The 12,692-nt window shown below is 48.6% G+C and overlaps 1 protein-coding gene across 2 annotated transcripts; it reads right to left on the reverse strand.

Annotated features, from left to right (window-relative positions):
* LOC113893179 (keratin, type II cytoskeletal 72) lies at positions 1-12,373 on the reverse strand. Of its 2 annotated transcripts, XM_027542955.1 has the most exons (9): positions 11,912-12,373; positions 9,499-9,713; positions 6,804-6,864; positions 6,369-6,464; positions 5,430-5,594; positions 4,727-4,852; positions 2,016-2,236; positions 1,346-1,380; positions 1-596 (listed from the first exon to the last, which is right to left on the reverse strand). In XM_027542955.1, exons 1-9 carry the CDS (start codon positions 12,371-12,373, stop codon positions 403-405), a joined length of 1,575 nt encoding a protein of 524 aa, XP_027398756.1. In that variant the 3' UTR covers positions 1-402. The 2 variants fall into 2 exon arrangements, with proteins under 2 accessions (XP_027398756.1, XP_027398757.1); XM_027542956.1 differs by lacking the exon at positions 4,727-4,852.
* Positions 12,374-12,692: the final 319 nt, after the last annotated feature.

The following is a 12,692-nucleotide window of genomic DNA, read 5'->3' on the forward strand; positions in this document are numbered from 1 at the left end:
TCAGATGCTATTGACCATTTATTGCAGAGAAGCAGAGAAGTGGGCATGACCCCAATCAGAGGACAATGAGAACCCCTTGACTGTGAAGACCCAGAAAGGTACAAGGACAGAGGGGCTTGCCTCTGGTCACAGAGAAGCATCCTGGGGATGTGTGTAATCTCTGCATACAAGGCAGTGACCCAGAGAAAGGTGCCCAAGGAGGACACTGAGAGAGCCCGTGGCTGGACGCCCTGCATCAGAGCATCACCCCACTGGGAACAAGGAGCAGGGATGGGACCAAGGCTGTGGTTATGGAGGAAGCACTTCTTGACTTGGGAAGGGGACCCAGAAGAGGAGATGAGGACATGGTGAGATGGGTGAGGTTTGCAGCTTTCTGCTCATGAGCCAGCCTTCATCCACCCTTCATCTCGAGGCCTTTTTGGTTGCACAGCTACTGCCTGAGGTTTTGGCAGGAGCATCCTTAAGCTCGCTGCCTCCACAGCTGCCTTTGGTTTTGACATCCACCGCTGAGGATTTATAGCTGTAGCTGCTCAAGGCACCGAAGCCCATGCTGAAGCCAGTGCCTCCTGCCCCGGTGCTGGTGTTGCTGATGACAGCTGCAATCAGCAAGAAAAGGCCCAGTTCATTCAGCCTCCTGGGACATCCTGATCATTCCCTTAGTTCTCTCCCCTTGGGTGGCTTCAGATGGAGACACATTCTCCATTGTCTATTTTTAGTTTATTAAGAGATTTTCATCAGCACTGGTCATTTTTCATGTACTTGACCCCATGTATTTGATCTTTTCCTAATTAGTCTATGTTGATCTATCAATGTCAGACTGTAAGCACTAGCAGATTTTATCAGTGAATTTCTGTCTGGATAGGACCAGATGAAGAAAGGCACTTCAAGGAGGCCTTCTGATGCTTCTGCTAAAGACAGCAGCTGCTGGGAGTACCCTACACTAGAACCCTGCGTTCTCTCTAGCTTTTAAACCTGCTGGAGGTTATTTCTGCTTTTTTCATCATTCAGCCAGTCAGGCTCCTCTCATTCCTTCTTACTTCAGTCCAGTACCTCTCTTATGGACTGGCCTCAAAGAAATGGAATGTAGTCATTAAGCATCATTCACTGTTGGATATCATTTGATCTCTCTACAAGTTATACTTTTGTATAACCTGTATTAAAATAGTATTTCACAATACTGTTTTTCTCCTTCATTACTAAATCCAGCTCCCTCTTTGTGCCCCTAAGTCTCCCCTTAACCCACTCTGTTATTGTTATTCTAACTTTTCTTTGGTGTCATGAAAATAGAGGGGCTTTGACTTCTGGTAGGTGACCAAGGGCAGAGCTAGGTACTGCAGATACTCACAGATGCTCACGGAATTTGGATATTCACCAGACATCCTGCAGAGGGAGAGAAAAAATCAGATAAACCTCCCTAAACCTCTTTGATCCAGGAGGATCCCTCTGTGAATCAGCCTCTCCTCTCAGACATGCCTTCCACTCCAGCCCAGCCTTCTTTCTTCCCAAACACCCGAGTGGGACCTCTCAAGAAACAGAGAACTAAGATGAAAAGTCTGCTGCAGGGAGTCAGCCTCCCCATCAAAGTGGCTTTGGGATTATCTGATGTGTGGGATAATTGTGCTCCTGCTTCCAAATAGTTATGCCTTTGGTCTGAGACAATTAAGAGGAGTGAGCTCACATCCTCACTGGGCCTCAGGCTTTGCCAGAGCAACCTTGAACCTGGGTGACTTTTGGAGACTGTCTTGCCCCTCCCACTAGCCTCAAGAATGAATCATGAAGGGCCAGGGATGCTCTATTTCTCAATGTCTTCGATTCCTCCTGTGCCACCTGTTTGGGATGTTTACAGTCCTGTCCTTCCTGCTGTCTAACTCTGGTCTTTCCTACCGCACCATGTCAAAACCATTTTAATAGAGTTTCACCTCAGTAGGACCTGAACAAAACCAAACTGTTTGCCCTCTACCTTCCTACTAAAGCACAGAGATAATGCTCCAAACAAAAGACATCCTCCCCCTCACCTGCACTCCTCGCCCTCCAGCAGCTTGCGGTAGGTGGCGATCTCCATGTCCAGGGCCAGCTTGGTGCTCATCAGCTCCTGGTACTCACGCATCATCCTGGCCAGTTCCTCCTTGGCCTGGAGAAGGGCGGCATCCAGCTCATCCAGCTTGGCCCGGGCGTCCTTCAGGGCACAGTCGCCCCGCTGCTCAGCATCGGCGATGGCCATCTCCAGATTGGAGCACTGAGGGCCAAATGGATTCAGTGCTTTGGGTCAGAACATAGCTCTGAGATCCTGCTCAGAAGACCTCCCTTCTTTTGATCCTGATTGATGGTAAATGCTTTGAGGTCATTCTGGTTTTCCCATTTTGTGAACATCACTAGAGGTGATGTCTAGAATCTGTCCTTCCCCCCAACTCCAGGCACAGTTCAGTCCAGCTCATGCCATGGCATGTAAAGGTGGAGTGCCCTTATCTTGGGAGAGAGGAGGGGAAAGGTATTGATTGAGAAAGTGGCCAGATGGGCACATGGCTCCATCGTCTCCCTCCTAGTGTATAACATCGGCTGTTCTGCCAACCTTAAAAAGTCTACCAACCCTAAAAAGTCTCTGGGTCACTGGCCTTAATTCTACCCCATAGTGTAAAAGATATCTTGGGAGATACTGTAAATAGTGAAAAAAATAGGGACCAATCAAGTTCCTATTAATAAAATGTCTATCCAATAAACCTATCCCACAGAGGATCTGGCCTCCCAAATTGCAGAGACTCATGCTATAAGGCAACAGCTTCCAATAATACTTTTGCATAACTAACAGGTGTTACTAGTTCACAAACTTCACTTTTAGGTGTTACCTGCAGAAGCAAACTGCAGGTGGGCCTCAGCGCTGCATCCAGGGGAAGCTGGGCAGATGGAGGGGGTGTCTTGGGCCTTTCAGTCATGAGCGTGTTTGCCAGTCCCTGGGTTAGGCTTTGGTGGGATCTAAGGATCTGTCCCCTTCTTCTGGAGTCAAAGTTGCTTCACCCCAAGGACAGCAGCTGGTCCTGAGGCCAAATGGAATTTTTCACTGCTGTCCAGGTGGCGCTATCCTCCTCAGCCAGGCAGGCCCCCAGCAGTACAAGCATCCACTGTGTTTCGGGTGAGTGTTCACAGCCTCAGCAGAAGAACCTAGGACCCAGCTACTGAACCAGGGAAAAGCACCACCATCCTCAGGACTGTGGAGACCTGATTATTTGGGAGGATGCAATAAACTCTACAACTCAAATTCCACCAAACTATCCTCTGTTCTTTCTCACTGACCGAGATCCTGCAGGTGAACCTGGGGGACTCCAGAAGCTTGGGTCTTGTGAATGTGGCATGAGTTGAAAGGAGGACCTGAAATGTTGGTTCCTTTGAAACAATTAGCAGCTGCATTCTGGAGCCACTGGATGCAGAGTCTGCATGTTTAAATGTGGGCTTCTTTGGTGGAGAGGTCAAAAGGCAGGAAAGCACCTTGGCTGAGAACCCTCAAGAGGAGCCATCTTGGGGACCAAGCATCAACAGTGACCTCCACTGGCTCCCCGAGGAGGACATCTCCCCTGACCTCCAAAGCACGGTGGCCTTTTCATCACAAATGTCACTTTCTGGTAATAAGTTTGCCTAAACAGGTACACAGAGCATTTTATCAGATAAATAGAGTAATTGGGTATCAAAGGTAGCTTCAAACACCTTGTGTTTTTCTTTCATTTATGCAGAATTTGATTAAATACAAACATCATAGGTTCTTAATTAGTCTATCTCTCTTCTTTCCACTGCTGGAGGAGGGGTGTGTGTGTGTGTGCACATATGTACGTGCACAAGCAAGACAGAGGAGGGAAGGAGATAGGGAACTTGACTTGTCCAGGAAGCTGAGACCTTAAATCCTTGCACCAAACTCCACAAACTTTGGGAGATTCATGAGTTTGCTTGCTTTGGAATCACAAGCGTGGCCCTGTATTGTGTTCCTATGGGCTGCGTTCAGTGTAGTGCCCCCCACAGACAGCCACAGGAAAGGGCAAACCTGAGCAGAGCCCTGTGCCAAGACTAGTGTTGGGGGTGTGTGTGGGTCAAGGTGCGATGGCGGTCTTCCTTCTCCACTTCTAAAATGCACTGCTGGCTCTCCTTCCTCTGGCACAGACTCATCCTGGGAAATTTCCAAACCCTTTCACCAATTGCACTGGGTCTAAGGTCCACTGCCCTCTTTGAAGACTGCCCATAATCCACCCATTCCTACCTAGGGTGTCCTGCTCCCTGCCACCCACCCATCATGGACCTTCTGCTCAGGGTGGGTGTCTTTCCTTCTAGCACACATGCCCACCTCACATCCACTGCTCCTGTGGGTTCCTTCACCAGACCCCCTTTCCTCTCCTTTCTGCCTTCCATCCCAAGGTAATCCACCTCCTACAGGAAGCCTCACTCGGGTCCCCATTCATCCAGAGCCCCTTGGAAGCCCTGCAGCACTTAGGGAGTGTGATGCCCAACAAAGGATGCTACATTTTTCCATATGGATTCCTACTGTTCTCTCCTGAGAGACCGTGTTTTACCCTTTTAAATAATGAGCCTCATACAGATTGGTGCAAGATCCTCACCGTGCTGGGAAGGGCAGGATGCTCTTCTCATTTGTATAGTCTGGTACAACTGCTCTCATACTGACTGTACCAAACCATAATTGGTCTCAAACCAATGAGTGCTGTCAGCTGACTCCTTTCATAGAACCCACCTGCTTCTTCACGTTCCCAATCTCTGAGCGGATCCTCTGGATCATCCGGTTGAGATCTGAGATCTCAGCCTTGGTGAGTTTGAGGTCATCCCCGTGCTGGCCCGCTGTGGCTTGCAGCTCCTGGATCTGAGATTGGGGAACAAGAGATGAAGAGCACAGGACAGTTGAGAATTCAGCCCTTAGGGTGTTGGAGGAGAGGGAGAGTGATGGGGCACCGTTCTCTTTATCTAAGCAGCACAGGCACAAGAGGAGGAGGGGAGAGGGAGGGGGAGAAAGACAACCCTTTCCTTCTGAATAGGAAGGCCCAGCCCCAGCTCAACAGGATCCTCGGTTTCTCAAACATGAGAGCCCTGATGGAGTCTGAATTTCCTGTCCTCGTTTTGACAAAGTTGGAAACAGAAGGAAAGCTGAGATAGTGGATTGTCCACAGAAACGGCGTCAGAATCTCATTGAAGCTGTGACTGAGGTGGCCTCAGCTGTCAGCAAGGGCCTTGGCTGGGGAAGGGCTAAGCCCACACACGACCCCTAACACCTGCCAAGACTGTGGTGGATCTCTCTGGACCACAGGAAGGCACTTCCACAAGGCCCAACTCCAAGAAGCAGGAAGTCTCTGCCCAGCCCCAACACACGTGCATGCACACACAAGTACACACGTGCACGCATGATGCCAGGGTGGTAGTGTGGTCTCTGGGCCTCAGCTCACCTTGGTCTGGTACAGCGCCTCGGCCTCGGCCTTGCTCTTCAGGGCGATCTCCTCGTACTGGGCGCGGACCTGGGCGATGATGCTGTCCAGGTCTAGGTCGCGGTTGTTGTCCATGGACAGGATGACGGATGTGTCACTGATGTGGGACTGGAGCTGAGCAATCTCCTGGAGGACAGTTAGGGGAGGGGACTCAGTTAAAGGTTTCCCAAGGGGGGGGGGTCCCTTTTCTTGATCCTCTCCAGCAAATCCCCTGCTTCCCCTTCCTGCCCCTCCTCGGCACATGAGCTCTGCCTTCAGCAGAGGCCTGCAGTGCTCAGGCCTGTGGGTGTGAGATGAAAACATGGAGCTTTCCACCCAGCATGGGACTGCCCTCTCCATCACACACGCAGGACTCCTCCCACCCTACCCACCCTCTCTGTCCCAACAGCCACCATGGATCAGTCTGAACTCCTTATGTGGCACTCAGTCCTCTAGAGTCACCAATGAACCCCCACTACTCTGGGCCCCTCATACTTTAGCACAACTCCAGCTCCAGGTCTCCCCTCATTCTGCTCCTTCAGAAGGCTGGAGTCCATGCCCTTCCCTGCACCCACGGGAATCTTGCTCACCTTTCTCCTGGAACTTTCACTGACACCTCAGGCAGAATTCACCATTCCGCTGCTCTCCCAAAGCTCATTTACATGCTGTTTTCCCTACCGGACTATGGATTCCTAGAGGACAGGAATCATTTCTCCTCCATCACGGTCTCCTCAAAGCCTACCCCCACTGCTCAGCACATAGTAGGGCCTCAGCAAATGGCAGCTGTACTGACAATGTGGGTCAGTACAGAGGTCAAAAGGCCTCTCTGCCAACCTTTGGTCATGTGACCATCCAGGCCAAGGGCCAGAAACCACTTGCAAGAGGAACAGACCACACCAGAGAGCTCAGCAGGGTCCTTACCCCTTCATAGAGGCACTTCAAGAACTTGATCTCATCTGTCAAGGAGTCCACCTTGGCCTGGAGCTCGACCTTGTTCATGTAGGCAGCATCCACGTCCTGGGGAACACAGAGAGGGACCTGTCTCTCCCCCTGCCCTCCCTCCTGCCACAAGGAGCCCCAGATTCCCTGCTCTGTCCCCTTCCGCCATGCTTCACAGGGAGGGCCCGATCCCTGTGCAAGGCCACGGCTGCACCTGGATCTAAAGTTGAAAGCTTCTGGAAGCAGCACACTGCCCGGGCAAGGGGCTTGAAGAGATGAGTGGGACATTAGAATCCTAGCCATCTCTGCTAGAGACTAAGTGACCCCTAAGGGCCTTTCCTCATCCTACAAACATCCTCATGCCAGGCGCCTAGGGAGCCCCCCGGCTTCTTCCCGCCCTCCCCACCCGCCTCTTACCTTCTTGAGCATCACAAACTCATTCTCAGCAGCTGTGCGTCTGTTAATCTCCACCTCGTACCTGCGTGGGGCAAGAGAAAGGAGCGTCACCAGTGGGACAGTTCCATTCTGCAAATGCTCACTGAGCAGTGAGCAATCGCCTCTGTGCCAAAAGCTGCAAGGCAGTGACCCACAACCTGCACTGTACGTTCCCCCAGGGCACGGAGAGCCTTCTCAAAGCGGGTGTGACAAGGACAGCTTTAAAGGAAACAATGTGCAGCTCCTACGCTCATGGTCAGGCTACCCTAAAATGTATCTACTTGGGAATGCATCTGTGATGGAGACATCATGCACGTTCTGCTGTCCCACCTTCCTCGTGACAGCCGAAAGTCACCCCCTCACCACCAGCTGGCACCTTGGTATGAGCCCTAGCCAGGGGAGAAACCTCCCAGGCACCAAAAAAAAATGCTATTCCCACCTTCACTCTGTAAGTTATGCCTGTTTCTTACACAGGTGAAGCAAGGTCTTGGAAATAGGGTGTTTGGATGGGGGTGAGATATTCTCATCACACATATTGTAGCTTGGAGGGTCAAGAGCACCGATCATTTCACTTAAAGATCTCACTATTCCATCCCTTACTATTATCAAAGAACATGTCATCTTCCCCCAGGGGCTTGTAGATAGAGTATAAATATATAAGCAGAAAAGGGGTAGGTGGGGAAGGAGTGTGGGGCTGGGGTCTCACATTCCCTCTTCCCCTCTTGCCTTGCCTCCTATCCATGCGACCTTTTGTTTAAAAAGGATAAAAAGATTCTTTAAAGAACATAATACAGGATATTTGCAAGAGCAAACAAAACAGAGCATTGGAAAGAAATGATCTGTGCCCCCAAAAGGGCTATTTTTCATACACGTTAACTTGAGCAGTTCTTTTCAGCTTTTTACTTCCTAAGCCATGGCACTGGCTGCCAAGAAAATTAAGTTGTGTTGGAAGGCTGAAGTAGTACAGGTTAGTGAAGTGGGCTATTTAAAGTATTTAAACAGTGGAGCATTTTCTGAGACTGCCAGATTTTTCTAGTTGCACTGGGTAAAACACAGGAAATAGCTTATATGATTTATCTCAGATTCTATGTGTTTTATTCAAAAGATAATTGAAAAACTCCTTTCTATCAAGTTATACTATGAAATACTTGTTTCCATCGCAATTTTATCTCATATTATCTTACATGTTATCACATTATATCCATCCTATTAACAAAAATAAAAGTATATGCTAATTGAAGACCAATTAGCTTTTAGCACCTTATATCTTTCTACTTCATAAAATACATTGGGAGAGTTTGATGATGAGGGCTACCAGAATTGATGACATTCCTGTATTATAAATAACTTCTCATCATTTACTTCTAAAAATTGAATATCAGACTTCAATATACACATACAACGTTTATAAAGAAAAACTGCATTTTACATTACTATGGACTTAATAAATAACATATAACTTTTAAAAACAGATTAAAATGTATAATTAAAAGTTAAACCATGACAAAGTACACATGGATTTATCTTGTTTTAGAATATAGATGTATTAATTATGTTAAATCTGCATTCTTTTCATCTTTAATGTTTTCAATAACCTACCGTACAAGATGTCACCCTTAGTTTGTTGCTGAGTGGATTTTAAAATAGTCCTCAGTGAATGTTTATATTTTGATTCGATTTTAGATATGAAGCCACACTTCTTCTGATAGAAAGCAACTCTTATTTCTCTGGTTTGACAACGAAAGCTAGATTTCCAATTAAGCTAGATGGTAGATGCCCTCTATAAATTAAATGAACCAAAATTTTGGAAACTGTATTTGAGCATGTTCACATATTTAAAGAGGGGGCTCTCTGGAGGTGTTCTTTAAGCCTGTCCCCACAATCTGTGTGCTTTCAGAAGGCCAGGACTACATCACCGCCACCTTCAGGGGCTCCATACAGAGCTCAGGCCAGAGTTCCACTTCAGGGGGACTTCAGTAGAGATGGATGGGCAGATCACAAGTGAACCAAGAAAAAAAGCCCAGTTCCAACCATCTTCACCACCTTGTGGAAGAAATCACTTATCCCCAAAAATCCTAACACCTGGAAGCAAAACACCAAAATATCAGATCACACCAGGCATGGGGCATCACTCTCTCTCCTCATAGGTTGAACTTAGAAGGAGAAACCATCTCCCATCCAAGCACACTCTCAACTGTTCTCTTTAATAGTGGGATTCAGCAGCATGGAGATGCCTCACCATAAAAAAAAAAAAAAAAAAAAAAAACTCTTAAAAACTCATTTTTGCTTAGCTTTAAGATGTGTTCTGAGATTGGAAGGATGTCTCCTTCTATAGGAGTCCTGGAAACTCCTATAGAAAACCTCACTCAGGAGGAGCTACAAAGCCATTTGGGTTGTTCATCTGGTTTTGAGACAATTCTCTCCCCCTCCACCCCACATTCTTCCATTTCCAATGTTTAAAATGAGCACATCATCTCCTGGGCAATTTGGAGCACCATTTTGGGTAGATCTTTTCTCTTCCTCCATTTCATCCTGTCTAGATCTCTCTCCCTCCCTTACAAGAAAGAGTAGTAATGATATCAGCACAGGATTCAAGAAGACAAAATTGCTGGCTCCAAATCACAACCTCATCTACAATCAAGACCTTCGAGCGGTGTTAATCCACCTCTCCACTCACCTCTTCTTGTATTCCTCTACCACATCACGCATGCTCCTCAGCTCCGAGTCCAGCCTCACCCGGTCCCCCGACAGCGTCTCCAGCTGCTTCCGCAGGTTGCTGGTGTAGCCCTCGAGGATGGGCTCCAGGTTGTTCTTACAGTTGTTCAGGTCCAGCTGCTGCAGCAGCTCCCACTTGGTCCCCAGCACCTGGTTCTGCTGCTCCAGGAACCTCACCTGGAAACCAAAGGTGGTCATAGCCCCCAAATCCCCCCCAAGTGTTCTTGCCTCTCAAGAGTGAGGACAGGGCCCCAGAAATCAGAAGGTATCATCCTGCAGTGGGAGTCAGGAAAGAGCAAGTTTCCTCAGAGAGTGGATTCAGCCAGAGGGACACGCCCATCTTGTCTCTAAGACAAGAAACAGGATTCAGTTTTAAATGAAATCAGGAAGTGGGTGTAAGCAATGCTGTCTATCATCTGCCACCATGACTTACCATGTGGTTAAGGCAGCATCTTTTGCTATAAATGCTGGTGTTTTTGGAGTGAAGGGAAATGAGAAGCAGGAAGAAATAGTGACTGGGGAATGGCACTGGAAAGTCACTCTGGTAATTTGCATGTTCTTTCTTATATGCAGTCTAAATTGCTCCTGGTTTGTTTCTTTCATTGGTTTTGGAAGCAGATTGTCGCATCTTTAAACTCAACATTCAAAAAAGTAAGATCATAGCATCCGGTTCCATCACTTCATGGCAAATAGATGGGGTGGAGGGGAATGGAAGCAGTGACAGATTTTATTTTCTTGGACTCCAAAACCACTGCAGACAGTGACTGCAGCCACAAAATTAAGACGCTTGCTCTTTGGAAGAAAAGCTATGACAAACCTAGACAGCACATTAAAAAGCAGAGACATCACTTTGCCAACAAAGGTATGTATAGTCAAAGCTATGCTTCTTCCAATAGCCATGTACAGATGTGAGAGCTGGACCATAAAGAAGACTGAATGCCAAAGAATTGATGCTTTCAAATTGTGGTGTTGGAAAAGACTTTTTTTTTTTTTTTGGAAAAGACTCTTGACAGTCCCTTGGACAGCAAGGAAATCAAATCAGTCAATCCTAAAGGAAATCAACCCTGAAGATTCATTGAAAGAACTGATGCTGAAGTTCAAATATTTTGGCCACCTGTTGCAAAGAACCAACTTATTGGAAAAGATCCTGATGCTGGGAAAGATTGAGGACAGGAGAAGGGGATGACAGAAGATGAGATGGTTAGATAGCATCACTGACTCAATGGACATGAGTTTGAGCAAACTCTGGGAGATAGTGAAGGACAGGGAAGCCTGGTGTGCTGCAGTCCATGGGGTCGCAAAGAGTCCGACACAACTGAGCAACTGAACAACAATCACATCTTTACAAATCTATTCATACTTGATGGAAGGTTTCTCATTTTTGTACTGAATAACGTCAGGCCTCTGCTATGCCAACATTCCTCTTCTTACCAATCTCTTTAGTTATTTCTTCCACTGCCCTCTGTCCTCCAATACATCACTTCCTCTTCCCAAGTACAGTTGGGAGGGACATAGGCTACTGTCGCTGCCTCTTCTATTACCCGGGCACATTTCTTAGCTTCCCTCTATCTTAATTTGAGCTTCTGCAAGATAGAGTGATCACTGAATCACGGGTTGATAAATGAGAACCACTTGGGTCAGCACCAGGCACTGAGGAGTGTCAGCTATTATTAGTATCATATCCCTCATGGTCTAGATCTTTCCAGGTGGAGACGAGAGAAGCCCATTCTTTGTCTCCTCCCATTCAGCGGGATCACTGCCTATGACTCCAGAGCCATCTTCTCTGTTGCCCCAATTTCTGGACATACACACACCTACACAACATACACACACATAATTTGACATGCCCTCCTTCCAAATCTCCTCCCCTCAGCACCTTCACTGTTCTAGCCCTTTCCTCTCAACTCCTCCAAAAACCTTCCTAGTTTACATCCTTATCCCACTTCCCACCTTCCAGGTCTTTCTCACCCACCAGCCATCCTGTCCTGGGACACCCCCTGTCCTGGAACTGCAAACCCATCTCTCTGTTTGGTAGTGAGAGCCCTCAGGGGGCCCATTATGCATCTCCTGCCCCTGACACCATCCTCCCTTTCCTGAGTCTTTTCCTGCAAGGAAGGAATGAAGCTCCCCTTTAAGGGGGAGGTGGGGTGAAGGTATGCCAGACACTGTTTTAAGCACCTCAGAAACATCCAGTTCATCCTCATTATAACCTTATGGGTTAGAGCTACTCTTGTGCCCATTTTACACAAGAGGCAAGGGAAGTTCAGAGAGCATAACTAACTTGCCCAAGTTCCCACGCCAGTGGCAGGGGCAGAGTGAGACCCGCATGTACACTGGTCATCAAGGCACGGACCGGTAGACGCTCCAGCACCAACCTTGTCAATGAAGGAGGCGAACTTGTTGTTCAGAGCCTTGATCTGCTCCCGCTCCTGGGCGCGCACTTTCTGGATCTCTGGGTCCAGCTCCACGTTGAGGGGGGACAGGAGGCTTTTGTTGACGGTGACCTGAGGGATGCCGCCCGGAGGGCACACGGATGGACACGCGGGCCCCAGCCCCGCGCTGCCGAAGACGGTGCCCACGAAGCCTCCCCGGCGGCCACCACCCGTGGCCGCGCAGGAACCCAGTGCGGAGCCACCCCTCCCGGCCGCGGAGCTCAGGGCCGGGCGCCTGCCGCCCCCACAGTTGAAGAGGCTTCTGCTGCCGAAGGTGGCCATGCCCTTGATGCCGCTGGCCCGGAATGAGGCAGTGCTGCTGCTGACCCGACTGGAGATGATGGCAGAGCAGCCGCTGAAGGCCAGGCGCTCCCCACCAGGGTAGAGGTTTAACTGGCGGTTCATGGCTGAGAGGTGGAGGTCAGGGGTTGCTGGGTGGACAGGCGCAGAGCAGCTGGGCTTTCTGTCCCTGCTCAGTCCTTAAATAGTCAGAGGGCTGGGCCGGCTGGAGTCAGCCTAATATGTAGTTCATGAATATCTTTCAGGCCACCTAGGGCCTCTTGGTTCTCCATTTATGAAATTACCATCTCCCTTCTGAGATTTTTGTCTCTTCCACCCTGAACTCCCCATGAATTCCCTATAAAATGGTCCGGAACCCTGCATTTGCTCTGCTTATCTCCTGCATTATAGTAATTTGGCTGCCTTATCTCCCCTCACTGCCCTG

This window comes from Bos indicus x Bos taurus, chromosome 5, assembly GCF_003369695.1.
Source record: "Bos indicus x Bos taurus breed Angus x Brahman F1 hybrid chromosome 5, Bos_hybrid_MaternalHap_v2.0, whole genome shotgun sequence".
Lineage (NCBI taxonomy): Eukaryota > Metazoa > Chordata > Mammalia > Artiodactyla > Bovidae > Bos > Bos indicus x Bos taurus.